Genomic DNA, 20,289 nt, shown 5'->3' with positions numbered 1-20,289 from the left:
CCCTCTCCCCGATTAACCAGCCCAGCTCTATTCTTTAGTTGGTTACAGTCATGGTTACAGATGGGCAAGCACGATCTATAGTTATCTGTAGACCACACACGCCTGTCAAACCTGCCAAGCTACCTCTGGAGCTGATAAACTGCGGTGGTTTTCTTTTGTCAGCCTTCGCCGCGCTCACAAAATAGACTCAGGTTATTTTACACCAAGTGATTAGAACAGGCTTGGTGCCAGGGCAACGTTGGCTCCTGGCAGTGTTCCTCATGCTTCGCTTTCCTTCCCTTCACAGCCCCTGCGGAGTTCGTGCAACACCCTCAGTCAATTTCCAGACCCGTAGGGACGACTGCGATCTTCACCTGCCTGGCCCAGGGAGAGCCTTCCCCTCAGATCACCTGGCTGAAGAACGGGCAGATCCTAGAACCGACTGATCACATCAAACTGAAGAATAACAACAGGTAAATCAGTTGGCAACAGATTTCAGCCTCGTTGAGTTGGGTGGAGGGACGACAAAAAGGTCAGGGCTGACATGAAACGTACAGCCAGGGTCTGATATTGCACTGGTGTAAGTCAGGAGTAACGCTACTGAATTCAATACATTACACTGGTGTAAAATGGAGCAGAATTATGTGTCGGGAACTTCACCAACCCCTAAATAATCATTTTTGGAAGTGTGCTGTCCACGCAGACATTTATTTAGATACAGACACAGGATCGATATGGGCAGCAGAGCAGATTAATTTCACCCAGGCATTACCTTTTGAATAGAAGATAGTTGAGGCTAATTTGTTACGAAAGCATAATCCCTTCATTTTTGACTGGGGTTGTTGAAGTCTCCTGAAGTAACAGTGACTGACAAGCCTTTGCAGTGACGCTACTTTTGGGGAGAGATGCTGACAAATTCTATCCCATGCATTGGCGTATCTGTGTCTTAAACGCAGGGGTGGCTCCAGGCACCAGCGCAGTAAGCGCGTGCCTGGGGCGGCAAGCCGCGGGGGGCGGCATGTCGGTCGCTGTGAGGGCGGCAGTCAGGCCGGCTTCGGCCGGCGGCCAGTCCCGTGGTTTCGGCGGCAATTCAGCGGCAAGTACGCCGAAGCCGCGGGACCGGCAGACCACCCGCAGAAACGCCGCCGAATCCGCCTGACCGTGGACCGCCCGCAGGCATGCCGCCGAAGCCCGCCTGACTGCCATGCTTGGGGCGGCAAAAAACATAGAACCGCCCCTGCTTAAACGTCCCCTGTTCTACTGGACGATAGTTAAATGAGCGATCCCAAGACACTTCCATTCCTGCTCCTTGATTGCTTTTGGACAGCGAAAGCGCTAGCTCAGAGTGAGGATACAGCAGAAGAGATTGGTCAGTTTCACATGTGCTCCCGGAACAAGGGGACACTTGTAACGAAAGACTCTCTGACCTGCCTTACAAGAGGAAGCTGAACTGAGAGCCATTATTAGTAACAATCAGGGCTCCAATGGTGGGGGAGCAGGAAGAAACACACACTTCTTCCTTTATTAAAATAGAGCAACTAATTATCTAGCTAAAGGAGACCAGAAAGATGGTCTTGTAGTTAAACACTGACGTAGACCCAGGAGACCTGGGTTCCGTTCCCGTCTCTGCCGCTGACTCCTTGTGGGAAGTCACTCAGTCTCCCTGAGCCTTAGTTTCCTATCTGTAAAAAAGGCATAATGGTATTTTTCAGCTTCCACTCTTTGTCTGGCAAGCTCTTCAGAGTAGGGACTGTCTCAGTTTAAGTGTCTGCACAGCTCATAGCATAATAGGGCCCTTTTTAAAAGTGGGGTGTTTTTTTTTAAAATCACACTATAAAAATGTTCTGAAAAAAGACTTTATGGAACTTGCATCAGGGGGTTCCCATGTTTGCTGCATCTCCCTGATTCCTACCCCGGGTTTGCTCAGTTCACAAATAAAAAGATGTTTTTACTAACCAGCCCTGCAAACTCAGTCAAGATCTGAGAGCCAAGTTGGGTTCTCGGCTTGCGTGTCATTACCATAATCACGAGGCTGTAGGCCAACTGCTGCCCTCGGTGACCTCTGCGCAACTCCCTTGTTCTCAGATTCTGGCTTCAACTACACTTGTGCGGTTTTGTTGCCTTCAGGGAGGCGGCATGGGTGTAACTGAGGAAATCATGGAAAGGCGGTAAAGTTGCAAAGGTGGGCCTGCAGTTTGAACGTAGGCTGTGATACAACAAAACACGGAAGCGTGTGCTTTAGCCTCCAACGCATGGTCTTAAAGTCAAGCATGTGCTTAAGTGCTTCCTTTGGATCAGGACCTTTGTTTAAAATCACACCGATGAGCCTGAAAAATGCTACCCCCATCTCTCTGTTGGTTCTGCAGAGCTGATGGGAGAAAAAGGCTGTCACTGAAGTAAGCAAAGATTACTCTGCATACACATTGGGAGCAGCAGCAGCTCTGAAGAACTCTGAGCAACTCAAAAGCTTGTCTCTTTCACCAGCAGAAGTTGGTGCAATAAAAGATATTTTCACACAGTCAGTTCCCAGAATAGAACCACATTTTAATCTGTACCTTTTGATCCCTGGTATGCTCAAATGCTCCTGCAGGCACCCCTGTTTGAGATAATATTGGCTTGGTAGCAGAGTTTCACTAAATGTAGGCCTTTTATCTCACCGGGGAACAGTGTTTTCCGCAAGTACTAAATAACTGCATTTCCATGCTAAAATATGGTCATGTTTCTGTTGCAGAAATAATATGGTGGGATGCACTTAGTGTGAAAATTACAAGTTGACAGCACAGTTTCTATGGAAATAACATGGAAGAACATACTATGAAATAACAGTCTCTGTGCCATACACCTAAATTATCAGCAGAGCTTTATGGTCCCTGGTGTGATATAACTGTTACCTGTATTATCTGTATGCAGGAATCCAATTAACACAACATTGGTTGAGAAAAGCCGCTTCCTTCAGTTTTGTCCATCAGCGAAATGTTATGGTGGCATTAGCTTCTCCTTCCTGGGAGAATGATGCTTTTGTTTTTTAAAGCTTTATCGTAGGCGGCAGGTATAATAGGCCAGGGGAGATTACTGATGAACCCGGGAAGCTGAGTAGCAGATACCGCCTCCTCAGCCGCCCCAGAACCTGCATGGCGCATATAAAAAGCTCAGGTTCTTCAGGAACAGCTTTTGCTTTTCCCACTAGGCGTCTCGGCGTCTCGGGAGGGGAGGCGTGGCACGGCACGGTTCCTATTAGGCAGCTTGGGCCAGCTCAGGGTGGCTGGGGCTGGTCTGGGGCGGCTTGGGCTGGACCAGGGCTCCTCCGGCTGCGTGGGGGGGGGGGCAGGAGGAGGGCTCCAGGGGCAGGGGGGCCTTTGGGCTCTGGTGGGTGGGGGGGAAGGGCCTCATACAGAAAGGGCAGAGCCAGGGGGCTAGCCTCCCTGATGCGGGGGTCCACCCGCCGCCCATGAGCTTTATAATACCGAGGCTTTTTAGCATTAGGTTTCTGATGGTTTTGAAGCTTTGTGAAATGATCGCAGGATGTGAGTTGGAATAAGGGTAGTGAGATATTATCCACCCTAAGTGGAGTTTTCATCCCAGTCAGGCGTCTTTATAAAACTCCAGGCCCCACAGTACCTTTGTGCACACATGCACATCCCCTGAGTTGTATTGCAGTGCTGGCTGAGTTCAGGGCCCCATCATGCCTGGTGCTATAGAGATACATAACAAGAGACAGTCCCTGCCCCTGGAAAGCTTCCAGTCTACAGAGACAAGGAGTGGGAGAAAGGAAAGTTTGAGAACTGCTGATCTAGACCAAAGCTAGCTTGTGGATGCCTACAGGTGCTGTGGTCACACCTCTGATTGCAGTGTAGACATACCTTAAGGGCTTTGCCTAAGAGAATCTGTGACAGAGCCTGGCACTGAATCCAGTTCTTCTTCGTGTCCTAGTCCAGTGCTTTACCCACAAGCCCATCCTTCCTCTCAACCTGAGGAAGGTGGTAAGTACCCAAAGCTTGGAGGTACTCAAACCTTTGGAGATAGTTTGGGAGTTAGTTTGGCCTACTTGGGCTTGCAACCCTGGGAGATGGAAGGGATGGGGCACACCTGAGGGAGTTTCCAAAGCCACTCATCTGAGAAGTGCAATTGCAAGTGGGTTTACAGGACGGCTGATTGTTGTGGAAGAGGATGAACTGGAGAAAAGAAGTCAATGGTTTGTTTTCCTGCAAGGACCTTTTTCAATGTGTCCTTTCGTTTCATTCTTGGGTGCATGACTAAGTACTGTAACCTGCTTAGTTCCAGGCAAAGTCCATTTGCGATTAGGCCTTTGGATTTATCAGTCACTTGCACTCAGAAAATATTTGTCCATGTAATGATGGATCTAGAATCTAATGGTAATGAAGCTACTAAACTGCACTCTAAGCTTTTTAATTAGATTACCCGGTTTCCTGGAAAATTCATTTGGATTAAAACTCTGCTTAATATGGCTATAAAGGTCTGAATGCCCCCAAAGGGGTTTTTTGAAAAAGAATAAATCATCCAAAGTCATATTGTGCACTAATTGATTTTCAAATGCACCATATGAACAGCCCCGCTCCTGAGAACGACACAGCTAGAAGTGACGGATAAATATGTCAAGTGCCAGAAGCAGTTTGGCAGAGGGGCTCCGTCCGAGGAATGACATCGGATCAGAGCGTGCATTCTCCCCTCACCTCCATTGGAGATGTTGTTCTTGTAGACGGCTGCATAACAAAATTAAAGCACAGCAGCCGGGAAAACTTCCCAGTCAAACCCTTTGGTCCTTCATCGGGCTCTTATGTTGAACAAACAGCACAGTGGGTGAAGCACTGGAATGGGTGACCTAGGGAGGTGGTGGAATCTCCTTCCTTAGAGGTTTTTAAGGCCCGGCTTGACGAAGCCCTGGCTGGGATGATTTTGAGGTCCCTTCCAACCCTGATATTCTATGATTCTATAGGCACCCATTGACAGACTAGGTTGTAGAAATAGCCAAAAACTGGGGTGTTTTGGTCCCCCTCCCTCAGTCCCTAGCTCCAAAATGTCCTGTTAGATTTTGGTTTCACAAACCTAAAACCAAAATGAATTGTTCAGCTCCTGGTCCCATTTATCTGAGCCCCCCTCTCACTCTCATCACACGGACAGGTCGAGGACAAATCAGTTTGTCTAAATGGATCCTGTCTTGGCCCATCTCTGCTTGGATAGGTATTTTAAAGAAATCTAGGCTCAGGGATTTCCCCTCTTTGAACTGTTGTTACAGATCTCTCACCGCCTACGCGAGGACTTCATGGTTGTCACTAGCATGGTGGGGAATAATTTCTGTGACTATATCTTCCAGTTCGAAAGCACGTTTCAATTTGTCTGTGTTTCTGGCTCTGCTGTCCTCTCCTTCTGCAAACATTTGAGCGTCTGAAGCTAATCAGAGCTAGTATTCATGAAGAGCAACTGTTTCGTTCCAGTGGCTTAATATTTGCCAAAAGCAAATGTCAACTGATAGATTTGGTCCCAAATTACTATTATTATTTATTATTAATAATAATGTCTGAGCTATTTCTTGTACTGTGGTAGCGCGTCAGGACACTAATCATTGACCAAGACCTTGCTGTGCTAGGGGTTGACCACTCGAGTAACAGAAAGCAGGTCCCTGCCCCCAAAGAGCTTACAATGCAAATATAAGACAAGAGACAACAGGTGGATGCGACAGCCAGATGGGGGAGCACAAGGAAACAATGATGTTACTGCTCAGCATGGAAGCAGATTTCACAGCACACCAGCTACCTAGCCAGGGTAAAGATTTTGTAGACATGTCTTCTTAAGGAGGACGATGAGGTGGCTTTGCAGATGTTTCCTGGGAGCTCCTCTCATGTGTAAGGGCCTTGCAATTCTTACTGTGTCGGCTAGTTACATAGGTCCGGTATTATTTCTGCTCCCTGATTGGTTCACTTGCATAACTACCAACACAGCACGCATTGTCCATATTACAGTCAGTGGCGGATTAACAAATTTGCCGCCCTTAGGCCCTGAAAAAATTGCCGCCCCCCCGCGCCAGCTCACCTCCGCTCCCCCACGGCAAGCCTGGGAGGGAGGGGGGAGAAGGGGAGTTGCGGCGCGCTCGGGGGATGGCGGCGGTGGAGCGGAGGTGAGCTGGGGCAGGGAGCGGTTCCCTGCCCCCCCCCCCAAGGATTACTCCCCACGCCTGCCGGCCCCAGCTCACCTCCGCTCCGCCTCTGAGCGCCCCGCTACTCGCTTCTCCTCCCTCCCTCCCAGTGCTTTCGCGCAGCAAGCCTGGGAGGGAGGTGGAAGGAGGGAAGCGCGGCGTGCCCGGGGGAGGAGGCGGGACGGGGATTTGGGGAAGGGGCGGAGTTGGGGCAGGGCCGGGGAGGGAGCAAGCAAATTTGCCACCCTAGGCCTAGGCCTTGTTGGCCTAGGCAATAATACGCCGCTGATTACAGTCAAAGAGAAAACTCATAATCCCACTGGTTCGATGGGATTTGTCCATGAGAATTGGCTTTAGGATCCAGGCCATGCAGAGGAAAGATGCTGATCGTGTTCATGCACATAAATAAATCCAAAGTAATTCACTGGCAGTCATTAATTGCACCAGTGATTCCCTGGTACTCAGCGTACTGGATTTCTGAGATGCCATAATGAACATTAAAGGATAAATGCCCAGACAGATAGAAGTGGGACTTACACATGCTGCTTGGGTGACTGTACCACAGTCATTCTAATAGCATAAGACAGGGTAAACAGAGACTCTTTGAGAGGGTAGCTATTGCATTGTTCTTTCCACACGGTTGGGTTTCGTTCACTTTGTGCAATAATTGATCTGTGCCCCCCTGACAATACGGAGCCTAGAAAATGAAGACTGCATGGCCCAGTCCCCAGCATGCGACAGGAAGAACTGGAATGGGGCTGGGTGTGAGGAGATATTGTAGTGCTCGAATCCAGCCCCTGGTCTCTGCTCTGCCAGCATCCCCACCCTGGACATTTCCTGACTGCCCTCTCAGGGGTGTAGTCCTTCCACGAGTGGTTCTGATCCAAGCCAACCCTGGTAAGGTTGAATGCCTTGTGTGAAGTCCCTGGCTCCAGCGTCAACCCTGCCTATTAAACCATTCCTCCTGCTTCCTTGTTGCTACCAGCTGCCATGTGTATTTTGCACGTGTTCAATAGATTGCCCCCACTCAGGCCCCTTTAAAGGAGCCGTGTTCAGATCTGTCACAAACGCAGCTGAACACAGCAGGGAAGGTTTAGACTGCATGTGAAAATGAGGCGTGTAATCCCAAAAGAGCAGAGCTGTTTGTGTCCAAGGTCACAAAGCACTTATAGCTTCCTTAAGACAGTGTCTCAGGGCAAAAAGAAGATGCAGGCATAGACTAGCCTAGGATTCTGTACCCATCCTGGAAGGGTAGTAAGAGAGACCACCCAGCTCCTGGAGTCATATGCTTACATGAAAATCTTGCTTCTTGTTTTTAAGAAGTGTGTTTCTAGCCCTAGGGGTTGTGGAGAAAAGCTGGAGAATGTGGACCACAAAGACTTAAAAACCAAAAACCAAATAAAATAACCCCAATTTGTTGTTTTTAAAATCTCCTGATGGGGGGAATTCATGGTTCTTGATGCTGGGGGGTGACCATGCTGGATTTTCCTTGTCTTGTGGGTGAAGTGCAAGACAAGGAGTCAAGAGATCAAAGTTCTCAGCCCAGCCATTCCACATGGTTACTGGGAGCGCCCAGATAGTGCACTCGAAAAGTACAGCTAATGTGACAAGTCCTTGGGCAAGTCATTTGAATTCTGTGCCTCGGTTTCCCCTTCTCTAGAATAGGGATGATAATATTTCACCATGATGTTATGATTCATTAATGTATGTGAAATGCTCTGACATCCTCAGGCAGAAGGCGCTGCTGTAGAAAGGTACAAAGTAGTATTGTCTGCGGTAGACATTTGTTTAAGGAAATCTCCTCCCCACCCCCATTTCCCTTCTCCTTTTTGGATTCTTGCACCTCCCATTTAGAGTCATTTAGAGACCTAATCTTGCAAAACTTCTGTTCACTCCAGTGGGACAGAGGCAGTCCCCAGATCAGTGCCAGAAAGGGAGGCTGAGGTACTTAAGTGATCCTTCCTGTATTCCAATCAGATAGAAGCCATATATAGGAAGTTCTGTTCTGAAGACTTTGCGGAGGGCATCATGGAGTTGAGAAGAGGCCCGTTAGCTTCTGGAAGTCTAGATCATCCTGTGTCATGCCCCGTATGGGCTGCTCCTGCACAAGGAAAGCAAACGGCAAGCCAGAGAAACTTCTGCTCCTCTTTTGTCTATTAACCACAGTAGGCAGCAGTCAGAAGGCTAGCGCAGAGGAGAATGCACTTCAGTTAAGAAGCATTGTATCTACACTGGCTTTGACTCACTTTTCTGAGATCATGCTTTAAAAATATTGCCTGATGCACTGGGAATTATGGAACTTTCCTGATAATTATATCTGATTATTCAAATTATAGGCTGGGGAAAGAGGCGGGTGTTCAGAACCCTGTCTCCTCTTGAAGGTATTTCTCTGTCCATTTGATCCTTCAGGGGGAAAAGGGAATCAGTTTTTGGGCATATTGTATTCTCTGTTCTCCCTCCCATCCCCACCTCCCACACACACACACAACCAAACAAGATAAAACTAGCCTGGAGCTCTTCCTGACATGTGCCAGTTCCAGCCCAGATTGATCTCCAAAGGAAGGAGTAAATAGGAGTTCAGGGCCATGTTGTTTTGTGGTCTGAATGTAAAACAAGGAAAGACCGTTTCAAAGGCGTTTGGGGTTGTTTTTCCTGGTACGGAAGGACACACCTTTGACTTTGGGGCCATTTCCTCTCATGGCTTTCCACGCCAAAGTCCTATTGAAATCAATCAGAATTTTGAGTAAGAATTGATGGCAGGAGGTTGAGCTTGGTCAAGCTCAACTGAGAATTGTCCAGTTGGAATAACTGGACTAAACTGCTGCCTTATAGAGAGTCCCAGGATGAGGCCTGGGTCTTTTTGGAGGGATGTGTGCATGTGTCCTTAGGTACCAAGTGGTGGCTAAAATAATTGGAAGAGAAGGAAGGACTATTAGGGGACATGTGACTTTAAAATATAAAAAGACTGTCAACAATTTTCCCCACAAGAGAATTTGACTCTCTTCTTGAAAATTGTTCGAGCCTCATTTTCAACCCGCGGTATCGGAGTTCGGTATGTTGGAGAAACACTGAATTTAGAACTGGGTTTTGGATGGATGAAAAATTCTATCCCATGGGGTAGGTGGAAACGACTGCTCTTTACGACTAAAACCTCAGCAGATTGTGACTCATTATATCCCTCGGACCTGTGCCTTACTGAGCCAGTTATTTTAGTGATCTTCAGGCCTGGTATGGGGCTATGGACACAGTGATTCACTTGCCAAGCAATGTATAGTCTTTTTGCATAGTCAAATGACCTTTACAAGCGAAGTCCAAGAAATACCCTTTCCATTCCCCCATCTGTAAAATGTGAATTCCAATTATTTTATGCTCTGAAGAGCTCTTAGTACATTAACATTAAAGCTCGTCCAATGCGATGCCCTCTCCAAAGGAGGTGGTTTTGTTTTGAAAATGCCAGCAGTGTGGGAACAAAATATCTGATCAATGTTTAGCAAAAATCAAAGGCAATTCTGGATCACGGATAATTGTTAATGAAAAATGCATGAAGGCCCAGGCCTAGGGAATTGTGGGATTTTCCATTAAAATCTGTGAATAAAAATCACTTTTCCTAAGAAGTAAGATTCTTGCTATGTGATCCCTTTCTCAGACCATGGAGCCCACGTTTGTTGGAATGATTGTACATTTGACCAGCTCATTGGAATTTGTTTCATCTGACAAACATAGGGCTGAATTCTGCTCTTCGATCCCCACAGTAGATTGCAGCTCTGATTTGCTCACTCTGCATGTGCAGATTCCAGTGGGGGATACGGTACAGGTAGAGTGGAGTCTGCATACAAAGTGCCAGATCCTTAGCTGGCAGTTTCATTGACTTCAGTGGAGATACGCCCTTTGCACTAGCTGAGGATCTGTCCCACTCTGCCCTGATCTGAGAGTACACATTCGCCTACAGAATGATTTCAATTGCTCATGATCAACGGTACCTTATTTTGCAGTTTACAACAACAAGAGTCCAACTGCTTCTTAAATAGTTACAAACCCACAGGCTGGAATGGTTTCCCCAAAGATGGAAGGGGGAGTATAATGCGTTGCTGGCAAATTCCGACACTTTTGTAGTCAATGCAATCGGCAAGAAAACATATCGCTACCCTGGCGAACGGGTGGTTCTTTTGGACGGTAGAGGTGAGCTCGCGCACTTTTCAAAATTATGCCTTTGAGGTTGGTAGATTGAAATATACCAGGAGAGGATGAGGCACGAAATAATAACAAAATCGCCACTATGAAAAGTTTATTGCTTTTCATCATTTGACCCAGTAAGTGTTCAGTAGGTTCCAGGGGGTCATTTTCAGGCTAGAAATAAATCAGGTTCAGAGGTTTATGTAGCTAGGCGGCAATTGCCATAACAGCAAGTAACAAAGGCCAACATCTACAGAGAAGGCAGGCTCTAAATATTGATTTTTGAGGAAGATTTTATTTACAAAAATGGTAATTAAGGGGTTTCAATTATTCCACTGAAAAAGGGCATCAGTACATCCCAGGGCTCAGGTAGCTTTTGCTATCTCAGTGACCTTAGCTTATGAACTGTCCCCCTTTAAACTCTGTTACCTTTATATGTTGAGCTCCTGTTGTCAGTATCCCTTGAATGACTTACTACCAGAGTGGTGTGGGTTAAACCCTCATCGGAGAAAATAATACACTAGAAATAAATGTAGAGAAAGTTTTGTTCCTTCTCTTTGTGCTGAATTCCAGTGCAATACACCGGCTATCATTCTAACAGATGTCAGTCCCCATCCACCTGCTCTTGTATACACTGCATTGTCAGCTCTTGGATATCAAATGCAAGCAAGTTACCTCTTGCTATGGCTGAATAGAATAACTGCCCCTTGCAGGGGAGTGAAATAGTTCAGTGGCTTGTTATGAAAACAAATAGGGGTTCATGGTCCCAGCAAATTCCCACTGACGTGACTGAACTGCGTGCGGAAACGTGGGGAACAATCAGGCCCGTATGTTTCAAGTCTAGAGTGCAGTTGGAGAACTTCACTGATTACGGGTCGAGGGAGCTGCATGCTACAGTATATTTCAGTTCCCAGAAGCATGAAAAATAAGGAAGAACAAGAAGGTGGAGGGAGGGTAGATGTTAAGCAGCTGCTCCTCACTTAAAGCTAATGTATGGGTTTGATTTTGTTTTGAAGGAATATGTAAAACCTGCTCTGCAACCTAATTGCCTCTGCAGCATGGGACGCAGAATCCCTCGAACAGAGCACAAAGCCAACAGTGGGGCCTCATCATAACTCAGTCTTCTCTGCAGTGAGCAGGGATCATGCATTGGGATCAGTGGTCATATCCCACAAGATGGATTTGCAGCAATTACAGGGCAGCTGACATTGGTGGACCTCAGTCTTTCCCATCTCATGTGTCTCGATGATTATTTTGCTGCTGCTGTGATTTTTCTCAGTGGTCCGTTCCATCTAGCTGGCGTATTAATAACTTCCTGATTCCGTGTTATAACTCACTCTTGTCTTGGTTATGTATGGAAAACAAAACATTTGTAGAGGGGTCCCTTGTACAGCTCTGCGTGTTCTCCCGTTCCTCCTTTTATATCTTAACCCCGCCCCCAACACACACCCAGCCAGCGCACACACACACACCCAAACAGACCATGCCATACTGGGTCAGACCATGGTCCATCTTGCCCAGTGTCCCGTCTCCAAGAGTTACCTGTACCAGAGGTTCGGGAGAATGTATGGAACCCACCTTCTGGAAGTCACAGGTTTAGGGTTGCCCCGGCATGAAGTTGCGTCCCTGACTATCTTGGCTAATAGCCATTGATGGACTTATCCTCCATGAACTTTTTCAGTTCTTTTTTGAATCCAGTTATACTTTTGGTCATCACAACATCCCAGGCTAGCTTGCGGTGTGTGAAAAAGTGCTTCCTCTTGTTTGTATAAAACCCGCTGCCATCAAACTATGTAATTAAGAAAAACCTGTCATTGGCCATTGTCTACTGTTTAGAGCAGGGAATCAGGAAGCCACTGCGGTGTCAGGTTCTCTGTTGGCATAAGAAGACACAACACCACAGAAGTGAATGGAATTGTACCTTCTGACATCAACAGAGAATCTGGCTCCTGAGTTCTGTTCCCAGCTCTGACATTGACTTTGGACAAGTCATTTAAACTCTCTGTGACACCCGTTCCCTATCTGTAAAATGAAGATAATCGTGCTACTCACCTCTGTAAATTGCTTTGAGATTAGTGCCAGGTATTGTTAGAGATGGATCTTAATTGCAACACGGGCTCTAAGTGAAACTCCTTCAGACATTGGGAAAGCTCCGATCCCTACCCAAACTTTGCAGCTCAGACCCTTCTCTGTAAGAGGGACCAACTGAAACCAATGATCCAAGAGCCCTTGAACTCTGGGAAGTTTGGATTTGGGTTGGGATTTAGATCTGAACCGGCAGCTTGGACACCTGTAATTATTATTTTTATTTATATCTATATCCACAACAGTAAAATCCTAAAGAACCCAAAGGGCAGTTTGTGTACCATGAGTGTGTACGCATTGCATACCTGTGTGTACTTTGCGTGCACATGCAGCTGTGTGTATGCTTGTGAGAGAAAATACATTCAAAGTGAAGGTTAGACTGCTGGTGTGCTGAGACCACTGCCGGTCCTGCTGACCTGGATTGTCTCTTGTAGTTCCATGTATCCATCTATTGTTTCTCGTCTTAGACTGCAGGCCCTTTGGGGCAGGGACTGTCTCTTTGTTCTGTGTGTGTACAGCGCCTAACACAACAGGGTCCTGGTCCATGATAATACAAATAATAAATCATAATAATAATGAAATGGGCCTGGATTGAAACTAGATCACTTTTTAAGGCCTTGACTGTGGCTTCTGGAGTATGTGGGATGCAGCTTGCTATCTCCTCTGTAGCCAACCAGTTCTGCTGCCTGGGGCTAGGATATGGTGGAGCTGAAGCCCTGTCCCCTCGGCGTGTTGTGCACCCCCTAAGGAGTAGGCAGGAGCAGTCCCTGTTTCCCCTTGAAATAGACAGGAATCCTGCCTAACTCTTATGTGGGCGACCTGGGAACGGGGGAGTTCCATGCTCCCTCATCCCAGTGCACAACCATATGACGGTCAGGCAGAATCTGGACCTAAATCTGTAAGACATTCAGATACCCTGTTGATGAGCACAGGACAGCTAGATATGGAGCCTCTCTATCAGTATCTACCTACCTGCCCATTTTTAATGCATTGTGCTATCTGGGTACCACTTCTGTCCTCCATCTTACTCCAGTACTTTTGGAGAAATTGTGGTAGGTCTGAGCCAGGCTCCAATTGCAGGATTTAAAACAGATCCTGGCCAGCCAGAAAGAGGGTTACATCGTGTTTTATTAAGTATGAATCCATAGAGCTTAAAGCCAGAAGAGACCATTCTGATCATCTAGTTTGACTTCCTGCACAACACAGGCCAAAGCATTTCACCTAGTGGTTCCTGAATCAAGTCCATCATGTCTGGTTGAGCTAGAGCACATTGTTTAGAAAGACATCCAACTCTGATGTAACGATTTCAAGTGATGGAGAATCCATCTCGTCCCTTGGGCAGTTCTTCCATTAATTACCCTCACTCTTAAAAACGGGCACCTTATTTCCAATCTGAATTTGTCTAGCTTCCAAATGTGGGACACTTTTGGAACGACGTCATCACACACCCCTCCAGGCAAAAGCTTTTTTCTAACCATGCTGGCAAGTGGCCAGGAGACAGTTATTCATCTGTACAGTCGTCTCTGAGACAGACCATCACAAATACAGTCATGCTGGCCGTAGCATGTGGTAGGAAACTTTTTGAATGGGCAATTGTCGTGCACCTGAATGCTGACTGGTATATTCCTGCCATCAACAAAACTGAAAAGGCTCCCACAACTAGTCACACTCTAATCTCTGCGTTAGTTACATCGCATTTTCTCCTGATCAGGAGCGAGCCTCTTTTTTGTGTGCACATGCTGATACCTTTCCAAGTAGGCCCCTCTTTTTCTTTGTGCCGCTGAATCAGTGAAGAGGTTTCCTTCACTTTGGAAAGCTGAGCTCTGGTCACTGGCCTAGACCTCTGACCCAAGTGAGATCAGTCATCTTGATTGCCTGTGAACCGAGAGACAGCTTGTGAATATGCTGCTTTTGAACGGCGGAGGCCTCCTGTTCCTCTCCACCCCCCACTTCAGATCGGTGTGGTGTGAATTGACAACAACCCCGCTCCCCACTTTTATCAATGCCTGTCAGTGCATTGTGCAAAAATTTGATTGAGCTCTCAGCTCACTGAGCATCTTTAGTGGCCAGCAGAAAGCGTTCTGGCATCTCATATCGTCTGATGCGTTAATGTTGCCATCAGTCTGGCAGGAGCGGAAAAGTTTTCAAAGAGCAGATGTCCCAACGTGACAGATTTTCTGTTCACAGGGAGAAATAAAGGGCACTTGCATATTTCAGGCATTTCGAGCCAGAGCCACTCTGCTGCTGTGTGAAGGGGAGGGGGATGTCACACAGCAGCTCGACATTTTGCTTTTGTTTGAGCTTCTTAATAAAAAAAAACCCCAACAACTTTGGGAAACAGGGCCAGATTCTGCCCCAAATGACTCCTGCTGCAGCCTCACTGATTTTGGTGGGGGTTCACAATGGGCAAAAGCAGGCAGAATTGGTCCCATAAATATTTAAGAGGCAAACTGGAGCTTACCAATTGCCTCTTCAAGGAGCAGAGCCTCATATCTGACTTGCTGCTAAGTAACCCCCCTTAGAACTTAGGCATGATAGAGATTACCATGGTGTAGGCAGGGTGCTGGAACAATTTATATAGTGGGGGTGCTGAGAGCCATTGAACCAAATTGTAAACCCTGTATATGATGGAACCACTTCAAGCCAGGGGGTGCTGCTGTACCCCCAGCACCCCTAGTTCCAGTACCTATGGTAGGTGCTTCCACTGAGGATATACAGGGGTCTTGACAGTCCATTTGTGATATCCGCAGGTCAGGTTGTGTTGTTTTTTTCAGCGTGAGTGTGTGTGCGTGAGAGAGAGAATGAGCCTTATTTTGAGGTTACTAGTTCCTTATATATTGTACCTTATGGGAAGCACAGCATTTTTTCCCAGGATAAGCACTCTGCCTGCTTCTCTGCCCTCAATTTCTACACCTCATTAAGGTTTTTAGGTGTTGTTGAAAATTTAATAATTGTATCGACCCACTGTCTGTGACCTAGTTCAAAGTAACACAACATCTGTGGCCTCTGTTGATCATTTTTAATGGCTATCTTTGGCCCTAATCATCTACCACTCACAAACTCGCACTTATAAACCTCCAGGAAAGAAAAGTTTTAAAAAGTCTCTAAGGCAGAGGTTTTAGCTGCATGCTGTCTTCAGTGTTCGCAGAATCTTCTTTCTTCAGCCATGACAGTCTGCTCTAGGAATGTTAGCTGCTGGTGTAAAATCTCACAAGCTACGGCTCAGTGAGGAAGTTTAGTTATTTAATATGGCAGAATACAGTGATATTAGGGTCCTATTGGTAAGGCATATGGTGCCTGTGAAATATCACAGGGTATGCCTACCCAGAGCCTGATCGCTTAGCAGCCCCAGGGACCTCTTGGGCTGGAAGTTCTAGCATCTGGACAACATGGTTTGGTTTAAAATGGCAGCTAATCACCTCACACTTTGCCCTCTGAAATGCTCTCTGAAAATACAGGAGAAAGGGTCAGGTATACAGTGGCTATCTTGCAGCAGTTGTGTTGCCTGCCCTTTAACTCTGCTAGCATTCCACTAAAATAATCTGCCCGCAGACGTGTTGAGACAAGCCTCTTTCTAATATTGAAACAGCCAGAGGCAGATCAAGTTTTAATGGAGATAATATAACTTCATCTGGACTGGCAACATGATGCTGGCTGGAGAGTAGGCTGTTTTCAATTGGGGGAAGGGAGATCTGGGTCAAAATCAAGGCACTGGTCCTATTCTTTAAGGCCCTCCATGGGTATTTTTCCATTCATGACCCACCAGGACAGCTGCACTTACCAAGAATGTTAATGCTGTTGGTGCCTGGGATGAGACTTTTGGTAGGAGGTGGTAGGGGTGGAGGCAGAGAGTTCCTGGAGGACTGTGGGTCTCTCTGCTGGAGATGATCCCAAGTCTTGCTCTGTTGCTGCGCAAAGGTCACCTTCTTATGCAAAAGCCTTCCTGCAATGACAGGAGTCAAAGAACAAATAAATACGGAAAACACCTCCAGGGAAGAGTACCTAAACCTAGCCATGATGAACAGGATCCATTATGTGATTCAGATGTTATATGATTCTTATTCCTGTATGCTGCATCTAGGTACTAGAGAGATGGGTGCATTGTGAAAAACGTAGAGAGACAGTTCATGAACATGGAGGTAAATCAAATAACCCCTCCCAGCCCGCTTTGAGGAGTGTTGGCAGACCATTCTTGGGCAAGCCTGCCACAGCCCAAGCTGTACCTGTTCTGTGGCTAGAGGCAGACATCAATCCAGCACTTTTCACCAGCGCTAAAGATAAAAGAAACAAATGTTTTTAATTTCAAATTCAACCTATGATTTGTGTTGCCGTACTGTTCAGATTCCACCCTGAGAACTGCTATTGCTCAACTTTTATTATATTGCTGTTCTTCTGTGACACATTCGAGACCACCAGCGTTGGACTTCGGCAGTAAAGAATTTCACCGGTAAAGAACAATAAGCCACCTGCTCTAATCTACAGAGCCTGTTTAGCATTACGACAGGCGGCCACAGACTGGACTTGAATTAGATGCAGTGCTCTGATCCCTTAGGCAGAATAGGCCCTCGTATTAAGAGTTGTAACTATGATCTTGGCTTGAGGTTGATCTGACCTTTTGGGGGCATTGCATTTGCGGTAGAGTGTGCATCCGAGGCTGTGGAATCTCCCGCCACCAGAGATCAGCAGGATCACCAAGCCCGACCATTTCTCGGTTATGACGCTCCACCCAGTTTCCCCCAGTAATGCAACTGGAGAAAGACCAAATCACATTCTTCTGGAAGACAACCCCCAAGTGTCCACTCAGGGCAGCTGAGGAGTCGAGGGAGAGGTGGAGAGTTTTGATCTCTTCCTGACAGCATTGGTGCGACTTGTTTAGGTATCTGACACCTAGATACTGCGGGGATTGGTGAATTGGGTATGAGTTGGAGGCTCTTTCACATGCCATCTGGTGCCAAGGTATAAATTAGAAACTGGCTGATTGCAGACCCTGGGATTAGATCAGCATCTACTCCTCTGGTGTCATGTGATTTCCTCAGCATGTTGCAACAGAGAGTTGGCTTTTTGTTTTCAGAAGGCTATATACATGTTGGAGAGCAGGGCATGAGGTACAGGTCTGGTTAAATAGGGGCCAGTTCCTAACATTTTCAGAGGCTCCCCACTACAGGAAGCTCTCAGGGAAGACATCCAAACCCCGGACCATCTAGTGAACCACTGCCCTCTAAGAGCCTTCTCTGGTGGGGCAGCTTTGATTCATTCCCTGTCACTGGAAGTCACAGAGTGGACGTCAGACTTGGACGTTGACCTTGAGTGCTTCTTTGCAAGTGGCCATATGAAAAAAGAAGGCTGGAGAGTCTGCTCCATCGTTCTGAGCAGCCAGCCCAAGAATGAAACGAAAGGACAGTGAGGTGTGAACGGAGCCTGGGCACGTCTCCCTTCCCAACCTTGACTTCCCACTGTCTTCCACTGTCTCTCTTCCTACATTTAAAATGTATATTAAACCCAGCTATAAGTCAGTGGAAGCTAAATGCTTCCCATTGTTTCTGTGCAATCGGGAGGTTCCGCGCCCACCTCTGCTTCAGAGCCAGCCTGGATAAGGCTGTTCCTAGGTACACAGATGCCCAGCGAATTCAGGAGAATAATCCCAATATTGATGCTGCAGACGGAAGCGGCATTCCTGCTCCTTTCTCACATCATCTGTTTTATGCAAAGCTGCAAATACAGCTTTTGAATTGCATAATCCCGCCTTTCCACCATCTGTCCTTGTGGAAATCATCTCTTGTTGACACAGTTTAGCTACACGTTGGGCCTTCTTTCCCCCCTTTCCTTTCCCCTTTAATCAGCTATATTGAGCCTATGGCTATGAAGGGAGCTTACGGTTTGATTCACTGAAATCACCATATCAGCTGAAACCACCCCATTTCGTATTCCATTTACAATGTTTCCAAGGAAACAAAGGCCTAGGACATAAATAGATGGCTGTTAAACATTTGCTCATGTGCGCCAGTCCTGATGATTTGCAGGGCAGAAATATGAATGTTAAATCAACAGCAATAATGAATTTTAATATAGGCAGACCAATATTTTTGTTACAATTAAAAGAATCATTCATTATGATATACAATCAGGCAATGCTGGGTTATTTGTAATTTACATTTTCTGCTTACGGTTTTTCACTGACATAAACAATGGGCCTGATTCTGACCTTACTTAAAGTCATGTAATTTCATTGACTTCAGCAGAGTTACTCCAGATTTTCTCCAGCGTAACTGAGATCAGAATCATCCCCAGCGTTTCTTTATCTCTAACATTCACCCTAATGTAATAAAATGGTTTTTTTTAATGCCATGATCTGGTAATAAATGAGGATTTGGTTAGACTTGGAGCGTTTCTCACATACCAAAGGGTCTGTGTGTGTGTGTTTGTTTCTGGTTCAGGAATCGTTTATTGCATGCTGACTTTGACATATACTATGGTGAAGCACTGGAATGGGTTACCTAGGGAGGTGGTGGAATCTCCTTTCTTAGAAGTTTTTAAGGTCAGGCTTGACAAAGCCCTGGCTGGGATGATTTAGTTGGGAATTGGTCCTGCTTTGAGCAGGGGGTTGGACTAGATGACCTCCTGAGGTCTCTTCCAACCCTGAGATTCTATGATTCTATGTCACTGAAACCCTGAGACATTATGATCCAATGAAAGTTACTGCTAAGTTACAAGTGAGCCAACGCACCACCCATTCAAAACCTGTCAAATGTGCTGAACAGAACTCAGGAAATCATCACGAGAACAACCAGGCCAATAAGCATAAATACAACGCAACATGTATGTGGCCACCACAATGTATAACTGTATCATGTGATACAGTGGTAAGCAGAGTTTACGTACAATAATGAATGAAAAATGTCCTCTGTGAAAATATACACCCAGCAGGCTTTTGTCAGGTGATGAGAAACATCCAATAGAACATGGTAGGTTAAAATGCCAGTTCAAGGGTTAGTAAAAACATTTCCAATATTGTCCAGTCCTGGCTGATGTAAATGTACCGGTAACTTCCCGACATCAGCTAGGGACGGGGCTCAGGCACTGGGTTTAGCACCATGTCTGAGCTTTCCCAGAGTGAGGGGTTGGATCTGTGTGTTTGCTTAGGGCTCATCTCTAACAGAGACCTATGTAAGCTACATCAATGGTTTATCATTTGCCCTTGAATGTGAGATAGAAATGGTGTGAAGACATCATACACTGTACGTCTCCCACCAGATTGTTCTTCTCCCTTTCACTCCTTCCCAGTCAAGGCCCCAAGCTGTGGCAACCTTCCTCCCCCCCCCAGAGAGGAGACTGGGACAGGACACTCTTCCAGATCCCTTCTGCACTTTTTTGGCTGGCCAAAGGAGTTTGCTGGAGTCATTCACCCACCAGGACCGAGCGCCGGGCCCCTAGTCAATTCCTTTTGCACTTGAACTCAGATCTCCATGTTAGTGCCTGACATCAGCCATGAAGATAACCTGTGGATGCTGTTCAGAGAGGTTTGGCTCTTTTACTAGCCTCTGGTGATCAGTATTTACAACGGCTAGCATGACATATTAATAAAGTGGGGGCCAGTCAGTGGGATTTCTAAGTGGATGGATATTCCCTTTAACTCTTCTTACATTCCTCCACACACAGGGCCGTGTTCTCCCCTTGATGAGTTCAAGTAACTCCATTTAAGGCTAATGGAAGGTAACCTTATATATAAGTATTTTAGTATTCTAGCTGTGGTCCAGAACACTACAATTCCCAGCAGAAATTACAATTCAACTACAATTTACGGCAGTGATTTGCACTATTACCATCTCTTATTTTTTAAAATAAGGGTTCCAGTATTTGCTCCCATACAATATATTCTCATGCTGAGCTTAGCAGGAATTTAC

General features: G+C 46.4%; 1 protein-coding gene across 1 annotated transcript in view; it reads left to right on the top strand.

The window, feature by feature from the left end:
* The window catches only part of IGDCC3 (immunoglobulin superfamily DCC subclass member 3), a 172,459-nt gene that overhangs the window by 120,970 nt on the left and 31,200 nt on the right, over positions 1–20,289 (top strand). The window contains exon 6 of the mRNA XM_065412684.1: positions 287–452. Within this exon, the coding sequence (XP_065268756.1) occupies positions 287–452 (166 nt within the window). The remainder of the gene's footprint in view (positions 1–286; positions 453–20,289) is intronic.

This window comes from Emys orbicularis, chromosome 10 (genome assembly GCF_028017835.1).
Source record: "Emys orbicularis isolate rEmyOrb1 chromosome 10, rEmyOrb1.hap1, whole genome shotgun sequence".
Classification (NCBI taxonomy): domain Eukaryota; kingdom Metazoa; phylum Chordata; order Testudines; family Emydidae; genus Emys; species Emys orbicularis.
Note: the sequence above shows the minus strand (reverse complement) of the source record. Positions and strands in the feature narration are given on the sequence as shown.